Source organism: Frieseomelitta varia, unplaced genomic scaffold (genome assembly GCF_011392965.1).
Source record: "Frieseomelitta varia isolate USP_RPSP 00005682 unplaced genomic scaffold, Fvar_1.2 scaffold_933, whole genome shotgun sequence".
In the NCBI taxonomy this organism is placed as follows: domain Eukaryota; kingdom Metazoa; phylum Arthropoda; class Insecta; order Hymenoptera; family Apidae; genus Frieseomelitta; species Frieseomelitta varia.
Window position 1 is genome coordinate 250,993 of NW_025110738.1, and position 20,507 is coordinate 271,499.

The following is a 20,507-nucleotide window of genomic DNA, read 5'->3' on the forward strand; positions in this document are numbered from 1 at the left end:
ATTTTAGCCGAGTGGCTAGGCAATTTTTAAATCAACACTTTGCAAATAAATGGATTGGTCGTGGAGGTCCTATTGCATGGCCTGCTCGTTTTCCGGATTTGAATCCATTAGATTTTCATTTGTGGAGACATTTAAAATCTATTGTATACGCAACATCGATTGAACATGCTGAAATACTACGAAATAGAATAGAGCAAGGCTTGCGACAAATTCGAGAAACACGAGGAATGATAGAGAGAAAGTAACCAGATGAATGACAAGATGCGTGCAGGCTTGTCTTCAAATGCAAGCTGATCATTTCGAGCATCTTTTGTGAAAGTAATGAAAACAGAAAATTCATTATATCTCATAAAATGAAGACAGATAGGACATATATTTATATGACTTTTTCTTCATTATTTTTAGGCGTACAATCAGCTCTCGAAGTGAGTCCCACAAGTTACGAAACACCCAATTTTATCCAACTGTCATATCACTGCAACTCTCGTACAGGAATGCAGGATATCCTTCGCGAGAAGGAACCAAGTGTCCATCTTGCGATCTTGTGATCAACGCGCGGAAAATCTCTGCGAAACGGAACATCCCCTCACTCCTTCACCACCGTTTCTCCGCTCGGTGTCTGCTCGTTACGCGGAAGCTCGTTAACTTAATTATCTGAGAACAACCGAAACTCGCCGCTACGAAAACAATCATTTTGCAGAAATCCCGGAGGGGTCGGGTGGGGTGGGAGAGCGTAGAATAGGCGGCGATGGTGGCAAGTTAATGCAGGATCGCGTGGGACCAGCAATTATTTTGGCCCGGAGCTCGGCGTCGATCCATTGTCGCGGTTCAAACCGCGTTCGTAACAGTTGTAACTTTTGTCCCGATAACTCGTTTACCAGCAGCAGCCCGGGCATTATTCGACGCGGCCGCGTCGTAGTCGACGTTACGCGAATCGTTGCTCGCTCCGTGCTATTTTTTTTTTTTTTTTTTTTTTCAATTCGCTCGTACTCGTACTGTGTACTCGTAGATATAAATGTATACATATATATATGTGCGTGTATATTTGTGTACGTGTGCGTATTGGTTTATCGGTGGTGTTGCCTGTCGCGGCATCGAGGTGACGCGCGTATAAGGGTGAACCTCGCGAGAAGGATGAGAGCGGGGGGGTTGATGCAACGAAAATGCGGCTGCGGACCACGTGCGCGTTGCATTGAAAGCGCGAAGCGCATAAAATTCCATCGAGCAGGCGGGGGGTGGCGGCTGGTAGGGATATCTGTGTTTTTTCCCTCCGTCCACCCTCTGTTTCGCCGGTACCAGCGCCAACCCCCCATCCTCTTTTCTGACGCGGTACAACCAACACCGCGGAAAATTAACCGAATGACAATGGCGAGCTCTAATATTTATACGAGCAATTTTCGGCGCGACTAGCCGCGCTGCCTGCATCGCCGCAATTCTCTCCATAAATCGCCAACACGTATATTCGTCACGCATGACAGCGTTGCCGACTGTTTTTTTTTTTTTTTGTCCCTCTCTCGTTCTTTTTTTTTCTCTTTTTCGTCCAGCGGGCGGTTACCTTTTGCTTTGTTTGATATCTGTTGGTGTTTTTTTTTATCTATCGACGATGGTCTCGCGTCGTTTGTTTTCCTTCATTAAGGCGACTATAGTGACAATTCCATAGGTTTAGTGGAAAAATTCGATCAGCAAATTGGCAAATATTAATCAATCCTTTACCCATCGTTCATCAATCAGCGGAGATTGTAAAAAGATTGCTTCGTTTGAAAAGGGAAAGTGATGTTAACGTGTATATAGCAATAATATACGTTAGGAATAAAATAAAAGTCAATATCCTAAGCACGATATAATGGAAGAGTAGGAAATTTGTCGTAACGTGGGACGATCTCTTTCTCCTTATCATCTTGGCCCATTCGAAGTTAATCTACTACGATGGCCGTGAGATTTCGCGCGGCTCGCGTTCTCAGATAGAAAAATGCGTAAACACCGATTTCGCTTCATGATTGATCACCTATGCCGGTAATGCCAGCCGCAATACACACGGGGAACGTGAAATTTCATTTTTCGTGTAAAATAAACGTGGGAATTATTCCGCGTTTACACAGAGTATGTATGTATCTCGTTACGCGGTATCGGCGCTTCCCGAGTAGATCGATCAAGTTTAAGATCGAGTCTGATGGAGTCGATCGCGTCCGGCCGGAGAAATTGCAAAGTGAAATCTCCGAGACGCTCTTCGTACTCTCGTCTTCGTATTCTCCGCGCTTCGCGTATATAAATTTCCTTCGTCCTTTCCGCTCGCGTAACCCCGGCCTTCCTCGGCGCATTAATCAAGCGCTTGAACTTTCTACCGGTCCTCGCGTGTGCGTTCCGCCGCGCAACGAGCCAGATAATAGATAAAGCATTAATCATTCGCATCGCGATGCAACCCGGGGTTTATTATTATTCTCTCCGCGGCGCGAATGAAAACGAAAAACAAGGTGATTAGCTCCAGGAGCTGATTAGATCCAGTTTACCGACACGGGAAACGAACGCGCACAATGAACATCATCCGGCGTTGTAGCGCCTTACGGATAACGGACGGTTTTCTACATCGCGATATTCGCGGATCGTTCCGTAAGGAAGCTTTGTTGTTGCTTCCTACGTTAACGCGTTCGCGGTTCGCTGGTTTTACGTAAAAATCCGCGGATTTCTGCAATTAACTCGGTTTCGCGAGGAACGAGTCTCTCTCGCGTATCGTTCGTCCGTGTTTGTTAATCCGATAGATTCTCACACTACGGATGTATATCCTCGCTTCCTTCAATTCTGGGCACGTTTGTTATTCCGCAGTTTGATTCATTCAAATACCTGGGTGACACTTTTTTTCGTTCAGTTGTGTCAGGATATTACAAAAAATAAAATTTGACAGAAAATTTTAGACAGTCTGACAAACACTTTGGGAATGAAAGAATCACAAGTATGCTTGTACGATGTAAAGACTTTGGAAGGCAGGAAATTATTTTAAACAAATAATTATCTCGATTTTCCTTGTCTGAATACATGCATATGTTTACGCCACTCTTGAATTGACGAGCACAAATGTTAGCACAGTATTTCAGATTTCCCTGTTTGCCCATTCAAGTGATTACCTATTGCAATTACTAAAACCGTAAACAGACTGAAAAGAAATCGATTTTAACCCTTTGTCCTCGACAAACCTCTTTGTACCATCTATTATACCTCTATGTACCAATTATTATTTAGCAATTTATTTACTAAGCGTCATCAGTTCGAATAAACAAGGTGATACAGCATTGGAAATAATCATTCAAATTTTTTTCGATCATATTTTTCCAACGTTGCTTAAATTTAAAGCAATCATCAACGTGCATTACAGGTTTACCAGAGCAAGTGTAATATACAAATGTTCAGTTATGTGAATTATTCCAATGAGTGTCAATTGTCTCAAACGACTGTCTTCAGATATTTCTTCTTCCGAAATTGTTCTTTTTATATCGTAAAATTTTGCAATTTTGCAGCTGGATGGAGTTTAAAGTTTTCTAAAAAAATTTTGTTTGCCTATTTCATTGCCAAATTCGTCAGTACTTATCAAATGTTATCACAGAGGAGATATCGTTCAGACTGGTAATCCACGATTCAATCAGGAGCCGCATTTATCATCTCTATAAATTGAAAACTGCGAAACTGCGTATTGATCGGGCTGCATTCGGATTTTTACGCATTTTGCGCGGAGAACTTGTACAATTAAAATAACAGTCCACCTACGGTTTGTTTCTTTTTTTTTTTTTTTTAAATTCCTGAAAGTACAGATTTGCATAAATGTCGGCAGTTCGACGACGACGCGAAACATCATCCGCTTTTCCGAATATAACTTAGAGCTTGCACACGTTGCACACGTCACTCTCTCGTAGAGAAATCGAGAAATTAATCCGATCCCTATTCGCCTCTAATTGTAAATTAAACACGAAAAAAAGCGTGGTATCTCTTTGGTAACAATTGCAATCACGTTAAACGTCAAACATTTTCCACGCCGCGCGCAGAAGAGTCTGAAAGCCCCGGACGGAGGGAAAAGATTTATTTTAATAATTTCAGCGAACGTGTCCCGCGCTCGTCGACCCACCTCCTCCCTCCTTTCTCTCTCACTCTCTGTCGTTTTTACTCCATCGAAAAAGCGAGTCAAACAGAATTTCCACATTGTACCAACAATTCATTTGTCCTTTCCGTAACGCGAGCGCGCGCGCTGCCGGCGCGCAGAAGTTCGCAGCAGAACGAGCATTGGTTACAGAAAGCTAAATTGATTAAACCTAACTTTCGGTGCGGCGAACGAGCACAATGGGCGACGAGTTTTCAGCGGATCCTGTATCCCCCGTTTTATCGTAAACCCGTTGCACAACTGTGCATCCGTGCGCGCACGCTATTCACTTTATCATTTCGATTCCAATTTAAAATTTTTCCACGAAAAAAATGGGAGCGGGGGCAGGAAAAAAAATATCATCGTCCGCGTGTTTTCGATATACACGCCGGGGATATGGCATCCGGCGTTACTCAGAAACTCGAAACGATATAGCTTGCGTCGAATAATTAACGCGTTTTTTTTTTTTTTTTTTTTTTTGACAATCCCAACTAAAATTTTTGCAGTCTCCAACTATCTTTTCTCGTAATCCTAAACGATCGTTTAATTATTGAACAAAATTTCGAACAACATTCGTTTCGAAAGTTTGACGAGTCTTAATTCAATGTTTTCGAAAGAATATCTCGGTTTAAACATTTTTGTAACCAGTCTGCGCAATTTTGCAATTGTCTGCAATTTGATGTTCGAGAAAGCCACGCGAGATAAACAGTCAAATGGAATATTTTTATCGGAGCTTGCTGTTCCAAGAGGTCCCCTCAATTATTCGAAAACATTTACTCCGGAAACACGGAGCGTAACAATTAAGATCATCGAGTCACGTCGTTGGATTATTTCTGTGACAGACACCGTGCACGTGTCGTGCGCCAGACGAGATCAACGAGTTTAGAGTGTCTATTTTTCGACTCGACTAAATTCAAACTTGACTTTGTTCCAAATTAACTTCATTCGGGCCCCGGGAACGTTTCGATTCGACTACCGGTGGATCCGGATCCGGATCTCGTTCCGACTCGACTATGCATTTAATTAGCCGCGTTTTGATTCAACCACCCTTCAAATTCGCTGCATTTCGATCTCACTGCCGCACGGAATTGATTGCATTCCGATTTGACTACGCTCCAAACTGACAATGTTCCAAATCTGCTAAACATCGATTCCCCGGCTGCGCTTTCATTTGATAACCGTCCAACTAGACTACACTTCCGTTTCGGTGCACCGAGTTCGACCGGCACGATATAAATCCATTCCCACCCCCACCTCCCCACCTCCCCGCCGTTCCGATCACGTTTGTAACCATACTTTAAATCTGTCGCGATCGCGCGCACGAGCGTTTATCTCGAAGAGAAAATTTCACCCTCCTCGTTTCACTTCCAATTTAACTACCCCTGTTTCAAGTTACCCCTGCGATAGCCGTGCGATTCAGACGATAGTAATTCCTCGTGCAGAAACGAATCGAAGGTGCTGAACGAAGTTCTCGGGAGGAACAACATTGAGAGTTATTGTAAAATTATATCGTCAAACGAATATCAAAGTTGCCACCGTGTTTCTGATTAATTTCACCCTTTCGAGATGTATCGCGATGTTCTTATCTGTCGTTAATGCGATCTGTCCTACTTGTTATCAATTCGACCAGATTCGTAATTATGTGTCCGCAGAGCAAAAGAAGAATCAAGGATCGCGAATGGGTTGATTTCATCTGGGTGGATTTCTAAACAGAATCGAGGGTGAATTTCTAATCATACCGTGACTAATTTATTTTCTTCCAAAGCGCTCCAATTTCTCGTTTATGTTTTAGGTACAATTTTAAATAAATTTCGAATACAGTTGATCCACGAGCAACGTAGGGGATTAAGAAAATCCGCGTGTAATTCTTGCTTTTTCAAAAGCTTAAAGACTGGAACCATTATTTTGCATATCATACAGGGTGATTTACATAACGCACACCGTTAGATTTAGGACCAATTTTTACTTGGAATTTATATAACATTCTTTCGATATTAAAAAAAAAATAAAGATGATCTTGACAATTTCAAAACTCTCCGACACACACAAAGAATTGATACGCCATATTTTGGCTCTTCTAATCTCTTGCCACGCACGTCGAGAATTTTTTCTCCCAAATTGCAACATTTTCTCAGTTTCAAGTTGACATTTAAATGTCAACCCGGGCAAAACAAACGATAAGTTTATTACTTCTTAATAATTTCTATCCAGTGATATCATACCGGCGGGTTCAAAAGAAAAAGACACAACTTTCATGTCAAACAATTTTTCATTATACGCGTGATTTAAACATTATTTCCATGCAAGTTACACGAATCACCCTGTATATCTGCCGTGTGATTACCGTATTCTAATATATAATAAAACGAATCAAAGTGAAGGAAATGCGAATTAACGAAATTACGAAGAATTGAAAATGTGTTCCGCCTTTTTTTCATTCAGTCGGCCTTCAGTCTGATTTCAAGCGTATCCTCTCGATTGCACGCTCCAGTTACACGCGCCGAACCTCGATTTCCTCCTCCGGGCAAACCGCGACTCCAACGCCACGGAATTCTCGCCAGGCGCGACTCGATTAAATTTAACTTTCGCCGGGGTCGGACGAACCCGGCGCAGCGGACAATGAGTTTTCAGCGTCGTTCGTGCATCGTGCGTGGAAACGGCGACGGCAGGGGACGGTGGACACCTTAACGCGGTGGCGAGACGTCGTGGGGGTGTGTGTGTGTGCAGACCGACGCGGAAACACGGCGCGAGCGAGCGCCTCTTCGTGCATCCGGCGCACTCCACAAGCCGCGGAATATTGCAATCACGCGGACGTTAGCCGGGCTTTACAGCGAGTGCAGCCAGTGTATAGGGGCTTACCAGAAACCAGGGAGTTAGCCGAACACGCCGGTTTATTTGCTCGTGTAGCATAATACCGGCAAAGTCCGACGAGCAACTACTGGTTTACTCGTTAGTGCGAGTAACGGGCCGTTTTAGCGGCGCTCACTCGCTTTCCCAACTCATTCACTCACTCTCTCTCTCTCTCTCTGTCTCTGTCTCTGTCTCTGTCTCTCTCTCTCCCTGTCTAGCATATCGAGCTGAACGTGCCATCGTTCTCCAGCAAACTTTCCGCCCGCGATTATAACCCGGTCCCGCTGCTCCTGCTGTTCCCGCTGCTGTTGCTGACTCTTCAATTAAACATTTCCAAGTGCGTCACGCTGTATCTCCTCGTCCGTGTCCTGTCCTTTCTCTCCCACCCTTCTCGCGTCGCCTTTCCGCTGATTGATGCTCCAGGGAAACGTCAACCTCGTGAACCTCTCGGAAGAAGTTGAAGAATCTGGAATTGCGCGGACGCAAAGAGAGGAGAGAAATGACTTTGAAGATTTATTTTTAAACGAGCCTGAAAATGGAGATGGTTTTGTAATTTGCAACAGGTGTAATTAATTCTTCGAATTACGTTCTAAGTTCTGTTCCATGTTGATGTTTCCTTAACCCTTTGAACTCGGTTTGTTTCCAATATCGTTGAGCGTCCGTTTGTATCTATTTCAAGGGAACGTACAACGGTAAGATTCAATGTCTTTCCATTTATTTGTTATTGTTGCAATGCAATTTATATTCTGCGATCATTTTTAAAATATTAATTTCCAAATTTTTGTTGCAAATTTGTATTGTCGCTTCCAGCGTGACGTACGAGTTTGAAAGGTTAAATAAAGTGCATTCGACACCGGTGTGAATCAACATTGTGTATGACGTATGATGCAAAATATTTAACATTCTAGAACACTTTCTGAAATAGTTTCTTTCAGTTAGAACAATGTCTACCTTTCACAGTTACAACGTTAAGAAAGAAAACTTTATTGCAGAAAGTTGCACGAATATTTTCACCTGAATTCGAAAACATTTTCTGAGCTGTAAATTCTTCGACACAAATAAGTCAATACTTTTTGTTACAGAGGATAAAAAATAAACTGCGTCATTGCAATGATTGGTGCAATGATAAAAAAATGTAAGCTTCCATTTAAAGAAACAGAGTCAACCTTCGCACGACGTTCACACATCCATTCGCAAAAAAGATTATTGACATCATTTCCATATAAAAATTTTTTGTTATGAAAAACAGTAGCGATCAAGGTTTCAAAATCGTCATGTGAAGGCTACTCTGTTTCTTTAAGTGGAAGCCTACTTTTTTTTTTATGCGTCAATCGATGCAGCTTATTATGCTCCATAAAAAAAGGTATTGACCCATTTATGTCGAATAATTTACAGTTCAGAGAATGTTTCAATATATAGATACAATGGATGTAATTTATTGTCCATAATTTATTGTAAAACGAATACACAGCATAATCTCATTCGCCAAAGAGAGAAAGAGAGAGAGAGAGAGAGAGAGAGAGAGAAAGAGATTCGAGATCGTAAATCAAATTCAAATGACAAGTAATGCCTGAAGACACGTTCCCAAAATGTTAACGCCGTTCCGAATAAAACGAAACGACAAGATGTCGACGATACACGCTCGTTGAAATATCAGGTATAAAAGTTGGAAAGACAGAATAAGTATCGAAGCGACCACCGACGGATCGCGCGATAAAAGCCGAAACTCTCGCACGGTCTTTTATCGTTTCATACCGGCGCTGAGCTCTCCTTGCCCTCGTATTTCCTCGGCTTTTTATTGCCGGAAAGTGCCCCGTTATTGTCTTTCATAAACAGTTTACTCGTAACTAGCACGACTTTTTACGACCTCTCCCACGCGTTGAGAATCGCGCGTCATCACGACCCACGTGAAAGCACCGCGCGGATTATAAATAGGATTTTTCATCCTCGAAGCTTTCGAACCTCTTGACGAGCCATTATCCCACACGTGGGTTTCTCTCCCAAGTTCGAATTCTCAGGGAAAGAACGGAATGATTTGAGACGAATAATGCGCGTGAATAAAATGATAATATTCTCTCTGATCGTCATTGCGAGGAAAACGGCATGCTAATAACAGCTGGACGAATAACCAACGAGGATCGAGATGATTTTTGCGCATGACGGTGGTCCGATGTTTTATTTGGTCCACGTTCTTTTCACTCGAGCGACTGTAAACTTTGTTGCCTCAAGGCGCAGTATATTTGTTATTGCTTTCGGCCAGCAAACACGCGCGGGCGTAACAACAAAGATGATGATAACAAAATCCGAGATGGTGCACGACTGTTTGTGTTGGAGTTGCTCGCTACGCTGGCAACACCCAGGTACCATAAACCAGGTGCTTCAGAAATAGTACACGAGCCGTAAATTTACTTCCAACCGTCTGCTTACCGTGGCTGAAGTTTAAATTCAAATTGTAGTTAATTAATCGGAGTATGGCGTGAGTGTCAAATAACTTTTTTCGTTATTTATTTACTGTTTTCTTAATTGAAGGATATTCTATTTAACTCATCAGAGATCGTTTAAGATCGTCTCAGAGTAATGAAACAATCTCCAACAACTCAAACCTTCTTACGAAAACACATTATTGCAGTGGCGAACAGCGATATATCATTGTTGGCTACATTAATTTATTCTCCCTTTATTTCTGATTATTATTTTTGTAGTTTTCTTTTTCTCAAACTTTGTCAAACATCAATTTCGCTTAGGTCGCGAATTTTTCGGTCGGCATTGAAAGACTTAAACAATCATTTTTACACTTTTCTTTTTCTCAGACTTTGCCAAACTGAATTTCCTGATTATCATTTTTATGCTTTTCTTTCCCTCAAACCTTATCAAACTACATCAAACTGGCTTGGTATTTTTTTCGTTTGGGTCGCAACTTTTTCAGTCGGCACTGAAAAAGACCTGAACAATCATTTTTACATTCTTCTTTTTCTCAAACCTTACCAAACTACATCAATTTGGCTTGGTATTTCTCGCTTAGATCGCATTTTTCGATCGGTACTAAAAGACCAATAATCAACTTACCAATAAATGTGATGATAAAATAAATATAGTTTATATTGATTGATTACAACTCTTTTAATACCTAAGTGGAAAATACGAAGCCAAGTTGATGTAGTTTGATAATGTTTGAGAGAGAGAAAAGTGTAAAAATGATAATCTTCGGCAAGATTTGAGAGTTATAAAGGTATAAAAATTCCGTAACAAACCGCGTTTATTGGCCAAAGATTGGCCCGAGTCGTCTCTCCAAACTTCATCCCTCCGTCAAACCAAGGAGAGAGAATCAGCGTAAATTCGGTCGACGTGGCTGATCGTCCTATCTGGCGAAGCGGAGGGATCATCGAGATTGCTGAATGTTCCCTGGTTGGAACCGCGGTTGTATTAGATTATCGGGTGTGTATCGGCGGTGTGCGGGGAGGTGGTGAGATCGGGTACGGGTAGAAAGCAGAATAGAAGTAGGTGACGGAAGAGTATTCGGTTCACGTCACCGTTTTACAGGCGGGGAATTTTATCGGCGGCACTTCGTCGCTTTGCATTTTCATGCGGGGAATGTTGCTTGCCAGCTTTTAGACGCTCCACGGCCGCGCAGAGTTATATAGGAAACGGGCCGAGAACGCCTATTTCGCTCCGGTTTTCCGACACGCTGCAACACACACGTACATATACAGACACACACACGCGCGCGCGCGCAGCATGAGACCGTATGAATACGGGTCGACGGTGGAAACGCGAGAGAGTCGAGCATAGGCGCGCATCGGGCGAAGTGCAGCCACTTTGCTAAAGCTTCTTGCGGCTTTTCTGATATTACCAGCCACGCCACCCGCCGCCTCCTTGTCTCTGTGTGTCACGATCCCGTGTGCTGCTGCGGACCGAAAGGAGGGGTAACATAGTCGATCACTGAAGGCTAGACCAAGATTCTTACACGCGTATCTTCATTCTAGGGTGCAATAGATTGGTTTGTGGAATGGATGGAATATAGAGAAGTAGGAAGGGAGAGTTCGTGGTATAAAAATTGTGGATAACATAGTTTTGGATGGTACTTGATTGGTCAAAATCAATGAATATATGTGTACATCCCCGCTCAGAAATTTTAAAACAAGTACTATACATTTGTATAATAAACATAAATTATATACAATAAATATTTATGATATGCAATATGTCATGTAAATTGTTGCATGTACAATGAATATAAAGCGTATTTTGTATAGTAAAAACTCTATTGATGATATATTGTATTATCACGTAATATAGAGTATATTGTATTATTATATTGCAATACATACACGCAATTAAAAAATTAAGTAGAATACACACAATATAATTAAATAATAATAAATATAAGACGTACTTTGTACTTAAAGTCTCTGTTAATATATTAATCTATTGTTATTATACATTGTATCTTTATATTATTATATGATTATATTGTATTAATTTTGCAAGAGATTGACTTTGACAAATCGTCAGTTTTGGTCCGTGTCTTAATTCTTCCAACAGTCAAAAAAAATTGAAGAACTCGTATCGAAATAAGCGCAGAAAGCGTTACTCGACCAATTTTACAAATTATAAAAACAATTGCTTCGTTGAAAAAAGAAAGACTTCGCAGCAGGAAACTACAATTAAGATGTAAAACATCTGCGAGACCGATTCGTCGTATGAGAGAGACAGAGAGACAGAGAGAGAGAGAGAGAGAGAGAAAGAGAGAAAAAAATCAGCCTTTGTCGAAGGCGCAGATTCCACAGGGGAGACGAGATTCGTTGGCAATCTGCGGAGCGGAAGCGTCTTCTCGCGACACGGAAAAGGGACACGTAGCCGGTCAGGCTGCTGGCAATCTTCTTGGTCCAATTTGGCTCGGTAGGGAAAAATTCATTCCCGGGGCAGAAGGTTTTCATCTCTTCCGTGTGAAATCCGGGACAATGAGAGAGCCTGCTGCTCGCAGCACCGAAACTCTCGCCCTCACCCTCCCCGTCCCTTTTACCCGGCCATCTCTATTTCCCCCCTTTTATTCCCTTCACCCTTTCCTTCGCGCGCGCCTGCTAAAGCATCCGAGCGCCATTCATTATTTCCTTGGTTACCTCTTCAGCCGGAGAAAACTTCTTGGCAACGCAATTACGTCTTGTACTGTCCTCTCCGGTCTTTTGTCTCTCTCTGTCTCTCTCTCTCTCTCTCTCTCTCTCTCTCGTCCCCTTTTTTCTCCTCTCCCTCCCCCCCTTTCGTTTACCCCCGATGGCTCACCCTTCGCACGCAATTTTTCCATTCCTTTTCTCCGAGCGTCGGATTCTCTCTCCTTTTAACTCTCCGGCGGCTTGATTATGCGCCGTGAAATTGTATCAACGCGCTTGGAATTAACGCGGAGCTTGTTGTCCCCTATTTGGCTCCCCGCGGGTTGAAGGCCCGATTTAAAAGGCGAATTTCGCACGCGACGAACTACCGAGAATGCAATTTGAAGAAGCTTCTGTGGAACATGGTAACGAGAGCGCTCCCTTTGTTTCCTGCCAGCCAACCGATTTTAAATAGAAACGGCCATCGGATAACGAGATAAATGAAAAATTTGTTACTTTCCACGGAGTATAACCGGATTTTCTGCCGTTTTTTATTTCGTTCTTTTCTCGTTTTTCTTTCTTTCTTTCCTTTTTGTTGCATAGTCTCTTTTGTTGTATAGTCGCGGAGGATCGTTATTTTGCTTGCAAAGAAGCTATTGGAAAAATGATTCTGTCTAAACTGTTTGAATATTTGTTGCTTTCGAAAGATAGAATTTTTCAAAGGAGAGATTTCAATCCAAAATTTGAATTAAAACTGTCTTACGAAACTGATTGGGAACGGAGATTACTTAATTTCTTTATTGTCAACGGTGTCGCATTAAAATACCTTGCATTTTCGGAAAATTTCAAAGTGCAAGAATTTGCGATGTGCGTGTAACGTTTTCGAAATTATTGTACAGAAGTATCTTAAGCAAGCGACAAATTTCTGTTTCTGACTTCTCTTTCTTCAATTACTTTTAACAGCTTAGTCGTAAAATCAAAAACGTGACTTGGAAAATCAGAAAAAGAGAAATCCACTCATTCTTAATTAAACTATGAATTTTGTATATATTTATAAGAAATCAGAAACAATGACGATTCACTGCAACATATACAAATTTGGAAAACAAATTTACCGTTTCTTTTATAAAATTCGGGAATACTTCACCGCTTGCGCTGGTAAACTGGTTCGCGGACCATAACGAGTGACCAAACCGTATACAATAATTCGCCTTCTTTTTGAATTCATCTCTAGATATACCAATTACTAAGAAGTAATAAATTTATTACTTGTTTTGCCTGTGTTATATTATCAATATACTTAAAACTGATTTCGAAACTTACTATTAAAAATATCAATGTATTTAAAAACTGACAAAATATTGCAATTTGGGGCCAGATATTGTCGACGTGCGTGGCGACATGATTCCAGCGCAAGAGGTTGAAGATTCGCAGTTGCCTGTGTTATATTATCAATATACTTAAAACTGATTTTGAAACTTACTATTACAAATATCAATGTACTTAAAAACTGAGAAAATATTGCAATTTTGGGCCAGATATTCTCAACGTGCGTGGCGACATGATTCCAGCGCAAGAGGTTGGAAATTCGCGGTTGCCTGTGTTATATTATCAATATACTTAAAACTGATTTTGAAACTTACTATTACAAATATCAATGTACTTAAAAACTGACAAAATATTGCAATTTGGGGCCAGATATTGTCGACGTGCGTGGCGACATGATTCCAGCGCAAGAGGTTGAAGATTCGCGGTTGCCTGTGTTATATTATCAATATACTTAAAACTGATTTTGAAACTTACTGTTACAAATATCAGTATACTTAAAAACTGAGAAAATATTGCAATTTGGGGCCAGATATTCTCGACGTGCGTGGCGACGTGATTCCAGCGCAAGAGGTTAAGGATTCGCGGTCTACTGAAAATATTTATTCCATTCTCCGTGCGCAGTTGTATCCGCCACAGAGCGATAGCGAAATACAAGAATGGTAACTGAAGGAGTTAATTTATGACGTTCACCGTATCACGTTCCGCGACTATACGGACGTACGTATCTATGCCAAAGCAACGAAAATCGTAATATCGCGTTTCCCCCGGTTCGCGTTTCACCGGCTCGGTGTACGGCTCATTCTCTCGTACGTTATAATTAGTGGTCTAATGACTAGCACTCAGAGAGGGCGACGGGTAATTAAAACAATTCGCCCGCCTTGTCTCTCTCCCTCTCTCCGTCTCTCTGCCTCGTCCTCTTTCTTTCCGGCCGCTCGCTTCGTTCATACTGTTCGTCAGCTCGCGGGCTCGAGAGGCGACGCAAACTTGCCAAGAATTTTAGCGGCCGCGATATTTCAATTAGCATCCGGGGCTCATTTAAGCGGCAGTGAAAACGGCTGTTGCCGCGTTGCTCGCGTTACCGTTTGTTGCGAGGCACACTCTGAAGATGAGGTGAGAGGTTTTGACGGACAATGAGAAAGAAAAGAACAGGGATAGGCAGAACTGGACAAAGAGAAAAGTGGAGAAAGATAGATTCAAGGGATGGTTGCTGCGATATATTCTGTAAAAAGGACTGGATAGAGAAAGACAAAGAAAGAAAACCGAGTAGAGAGGTAATTGTTGCAAGACATTTTATTGTATAAGATGAGGTGAGATGACTGGGTAAAGAGATACAGAAAGAAGAGAAGAGAGATGGGATACAATGGGGGTGGTTGCTACAAAATACTGAGATATTCTGCAAAGATGAGATGATAGAGAAAAGATAGACAGAGGGAATAGTCTAACGATGAAAGAAATTGAGACAGACAGAAGGGGTAGTTGCTAAACAGTTTATACGTCACAAGTATGTTACAATGAGGAATCGTGCATCGTTGGCGGACACCGGATGGCTTTGCTTCTTGTTGCGCGACGAATAGTTGCACTTCTTCCGCTTCCGCGACACTTCCTCCTCTCGTTTACATGCACGCTCGGTGTTCGCGCGGAAAGCACGGCGCACAGGCGCTGCTTAATGGGTCGCCAGCGTCGAGTCGCCACTCTCGCAACCCTTCGTAATTGGGGTAGTGAAGAGTCAAGTGGCATGAATTCCTCAGGGCGCATTCGCCTTCAAGATTTTTATTTTATTTAATTTCATTTCATTTCATTTCATTTCATTTCGCTTCATTTCGCTTCATTTCATTTCATTTCATTCCATTTCATTTCAGTCTTTATCGCGTACCGTGAAATTTGTTTATCAGAGTGATAAGAACGACGAAGAATTTTTCTCTGAGGATTTTAACTGTCTAAATAAACTTAATGGCTCGTTTAATTCTTTCGTCGATCTAGATTCAGGAGGAAAAATCATGAAAAATTCTAGGATACTTGCGAAACGTTGAGCCATTTATTATAAGTTAAAGGTTTGTGAAATCTTTTCGAAAATAGAAGATTAATGACGCAATTTAAGATCAAATTCTTCGAGCCACACGTTCTATTATCTGTATCGTTGGGCATGAAATGAAACCAACGCGGAATACTCGATTCTTACGTGTAAACCGATTGCAATTAAAACGATCCAAGGTTCTTCTTCAAAGAATTTTCTCACGATATATACGCGTTATTTTACAATATTTATCGTTTACAATATAAACTTACTAATAAATAAATTTACAGTTGCAATATAAACTTCTAAATGAATTTACTAATAAATTCATAGTTATTTTACAATATCTTTAATTTGTATCTTTCTACCACTTTATACGTTCTGTCGTTTCGCCGGTGAGTGACGAGCTCGTTCAGTTTGCGAGTTTTGTGATTAACGGGACATCTTCCGTGCAATCGGATCGGGTAAAATCGGCGATTTGTCGCGTCGTTAACGCGAAATGAACCCTGTCGATTTCGCTAGGAACACCGTTGGGAAAGAGAGAGAGGAGGGGGGGGAGAGGGACGGTGGCGCGTTCAATTATACATTAATCGAATTATTATTCCCAATTACGCGGCGGCTTCATTAAAGTTGGAACCGATTAAAATTCGAGCACGGTGAAACGCGAGCCTCGCGTGCAAAATTCGGAATATTCGACGATGGAGGAACAACTGAAACGAGACGGACACAATATTATATGGAACGAGATGAACGCGAGTGATAAATCGCTTTAATCACGCTTTAACAACACCGGTGAATAAGGTGGAAAATAACGGGCAGAGGGTAATTCTGTAAATAATTAACTGGCGACAGATACGTTTACGCATCAACAATGAGAGTTTTTTCAATTTCTCGACAACTGCGAATTTAACGAGAGGGGGACAACGTGTTCGAAACGTTGGAGTTTCAGATTGAAAGCTGACTCTCTCTCTCTCTCTCTCTCTCTCTCTCTCTCTCTCTCTTTCTGGAATTATTTACGCATTTATATGTACAAAATGCTTGAAATTTTTAACGATTTTTACCTTGCGACGTTATATCTTTTGTTTTCATACAAACAGGTACTCCAGCCCTCTTTCTAATTCGAAAAACATCAGCTCGTAACATAAAGTTATCAGAAAAAAAAAAAGAGAAAAATTAAAATATCGAAATTGAAGAAACAACAAAAATATGCGTATCATATTTTTGCTCGCTTGATGTGTTTTACGTTACGATATTGCGGGAACGATAAATGAACATTCCGATATTCAGAGGCCGGAATACCTTGCACGCTTCAGCAAGCACGTTCCTTCATCGTTCGCAGCCAGAATATTGGCAAAAGAGGAACGCGTTATGGCAAAAAGAAGCCGCGATCGCCTGGATGCTTACGTGGATCGTCAAATATGGTAAGGGCTGGCTTAACGCACCCTTACGAGGAGAACGAGTACAGATGCAGGTGTGCCATAACCGGTCGAGGGTGTTTACGACACCCTCCGGCCAGAACAGACTGACGGGGATTAAATTAAATCCACGCTGAATCGGCGGTAGCGTGGCCTATCTCTCTCTACCTCTTTCTCTCTGTCTCTCTCTCTCTCTCTTTCTCATTGGCTCAATTTTCGTCTCAACCGATGCCAACGGGCGTTACCTGTATCTGCCATCACATCGACCGGAAATTAAGGTCGCCCAACGAGCTGGAGAAGTCACGTGTCGCGCGTCACTCCACCGGAAAACCGCCAAGTGTTCCGGACAACTGGCGAACCACTCGATTCTTAATTCCGTGTTCATTCTTTCCGATACCGACGGTTGTATCCTTCAGATACAGCGTGGTAAAATTATTACGAGACACAAGTATGGAGATTTTTTTCTAAATGATGGAAGCGGAACAAAAGCGTTTGCACTCTGGATGGAAAATTGCCGGATATTCGAAAGTGTTGCATCGTTGCGAGGAAATATTATACAACTATTCAGTTGCTCGCGAGATATTCTAATGTTCAAAGTTCAATAAAATGACGAAAGAAAAATGAACAAAGTCTCAGAGGAAATTGTTCTCTAGAAAGATACTTGAATTTTCTTTGTTCGCTTCTTTAACTTAACATATATTTTGTTAATACCGACAACTAAGTTTCGTAATTGAATTACGATGTCTGATTAATTCAGATTGAAGTCCCCCTTCGAATTTATTTGCACAATGCTGTTATAAAAATGTTTCATCGGGTCCGTGAAAATCTGTCTGGTGCCGCAGCGTATCGATTAATGGACACCGTACCAGAGGTTACGACCGATTTAATTTTTATAACTATTTAATTTCCTCCCGTCCCCTGCGAATTTTCTCGCGTGCGCGTTGCGATAACGGTCAGTTTCCCATACGCGTGCCGCGAGATTGACGCGAGAGCCACCGATATAAATCACCGGCCGGACGATCAATCGAGAAAGCGAGAACGAACTCAATAAAACTCGAATTAAGTAATGTACACGCGTTCGATACGAGCGACGTCACGCTCGATGATTGATACAGTGTTCGAATAACGCGCCACGAGAAACGAAGAGAGACAGAGAGAGAGATAGATAGATAGATAGATAGAGAGAGGAGAGAGAGAGAGAGAGAGAGAGAGAGAGAGAAAAGCGAGTGACGCGCAGTGGGAAAAGGACAATCCGTTATCCGAGTTCAATTACGATCGAGCCAGCTAGCCCGGGCTCGTCGATCAGCCGTAAAACCATTTACCCTTTAATAAGGATCGTTTCTCCTTTCTGTTTTCAGACAGAGATAGCGAAGAGGTTAAACGCCATAATTGCTCAGATCCTGCCGTTCCTCTCCCAGGAACACCAACAACAAGTCGCTACCGCTGTTGACAGAGCCAAACAAGTGACCATGACCGAACTCAACGCCATTATCGGGGTGAGTGCACGCCAATGGAAGATAAATCACGCGTACGTGATACACGCGGCCGTGTCGTGAACGCGCGTACGTCCACGTCCGTCGATACGCGCGTACATATGTTCGTAAGTTTACACGGGCGCGCGCGAAAATTTCGTGGGTGTTGTTTCGAAACACGTTGGAGGGACGGTACACGGTGTCACCGAGTGTTAGTTCTATCACGTGTTATCAATAAAAACCTTGTCTCTTTTCGTAGCATTTCGAAATTTCACGGAGTTCGTGTGACTTTGTAAAATCAGTCCTTTGTGGTCAAACCGCCGTGGTGATTCACGTTGGATCACTGAATCTTGCCGATGGAGATTAGCGAGATTAAAGAGTTCGATTAAATGAAAAATTTCAAACCACGACCTTTAAACTGTTACGATCGATCAAGATTTCAGTTAGATGTCAATGGATATTTAATTTTATTCGAAATTTTACACCGCGATGAAAAAGATTGTAAAATCGCGTAAATTTTCTCGGGCAATATTCCAACAAAATTGGACAGATTGTTTCGATTCGAACCGGCGGGACAGAAAGCCGCGCGTTCACGAACGGGGAACAAAGCGAAGCGATAATAGTAAACGATTAATACAAACCGTAGATTAAGCTCGATTATATTTCGCTTATCACCGTGCATTATAATTGCGGATGAAAGAGAAACGGACCGCAACATATGAAAATACAGATGTACACGGGGGTTTCGCCCCACACGATTCGGTCTCCACGATTAAACTTACAAACAGTATATCGGCGCATATATGCGCATCGTGTGACGTGACATTTGTATTTGCCGCCGAAACTATCCAGCAATCGTTGCCAATAGCGTCGGGATCTGCTAATTAATTATTAAACGCGATCGACGAACAGGGAACAACAAACAAATCGAGGGACGAGACGAGCCGAAATTTCTCACGGACGATCGAAATTGAAACGATCTCGTCGTTTCTCCAAATGGGAAATCAATTTTTGTTGCGCCACGCTCGCGAATCGATATCGCCGCCCGAAAATGATTTGTGGACACGCCGGTGGAATGTATTTTTTTTTTTTTTCGTTTTTCGTTGCTTTTTGTCTCTCTTTCTCTCTCTCTTTTAATCTTTCGCTGTCTGTTTTTTTTTTTCTTTCTCTAGCGCGATCGGTTGTTATTTTCATTGCGCAGAGTTATCGAAACGATGGACAGATAAATTTCTGAATTGAAAACGATTGCAGGGCGAATAGAAGAGAGAGAGAGAGAGAGAGAGAGAGGCGGATCACCACTACACCGGGAGCAAAACGATCGCACCGTGAAATTTGTTACGAGCCCAGGCGAAATTTGTCGCCAACGAGACGAATAAAGTTATTCGTCGCAATTACGCGTTTTATTAGTCAACGATCGCCGGTGTCGTTGTTATTCGTCGGTCGGTGTCAAACTTTAGTTTATTGTCGGGCAAGATTTCACGTTCGCCAATATATACGAGATACATACAGGTATATATACGAGATACATATATGTATGTATATATGGGGGCTGGCTGGCTGTTCGAGGGTTTATGGGCTTTCAGTTTTAAAGCAAACCTTTATGAATATCGAATAACGTTTGATTCATATCCCGTTCATCACGGGGTGGGTACTTGTTTTATGAAATATTTGACACTCTCTCCTTCTCTTTCTGTCTGTCTGTCTGTCTGTTTTATCTGTGTTTTATCTATCTATCTATCTATCTATCTATATATATATATATATATATATATATATATATATATATATATATATATATATATATCGTATTTTGCGTGTTTGCGTTTCGCACAAAGTGTCTCTAATTTTCATATCCAATTTTCAATATTTACGACCCAGAGCATTAGCCGATCGATATAACAGCAATTACCGATACGTTATCCGTAAATACGTGACTGAAATATTTCTACGACACGGATCGCGCATTTAGCAGGGTAATCTCCGGCTTTTTAAATTTTTCAAGGATAGCCACGATATAAATACACGGCATTTAGGGCAAAAAGTGAACAATAAAAGCGCTATGTACATACACACGTTCTGAATCGAAATTCTCCACGTGAGTATCGGGGCGTCTCTTCTCGTATCTAGACTGCGATTCCTTGTGCATTTTTGCGAACACACATCAAATTGAAACGTCGCGCGAACACGAAAGCCAATATTTTCCTTTTTCCTTTTTTT

General features: G+C 41.7%; 1 protein-coding gene across 3 annotated transcripts in view; it reads left to right on the top strand.

The window, feature by feature from the left end:
* LOC122537828 (protein groucho-like) overlaps nt 1–20,507 on the top strand; it is a 171,720-nt gene that overhangs the window by 101,835 nt on the left and 49,378 nt on the right. For all 3 annotated transcript variants that reach the window (XM_043671429.1, XM_043671430.1, XM_043671428.1), the window contains one exon: nt 18,177–18,314. In XM_043671429.1, coding sequence (XP_043527364.1) covers nt 18,177–18,314 — 138 coding nt within the window. The remainder of the gene's footprint in view (nt 1–18,176; nt 18,315–20,507) is intronic.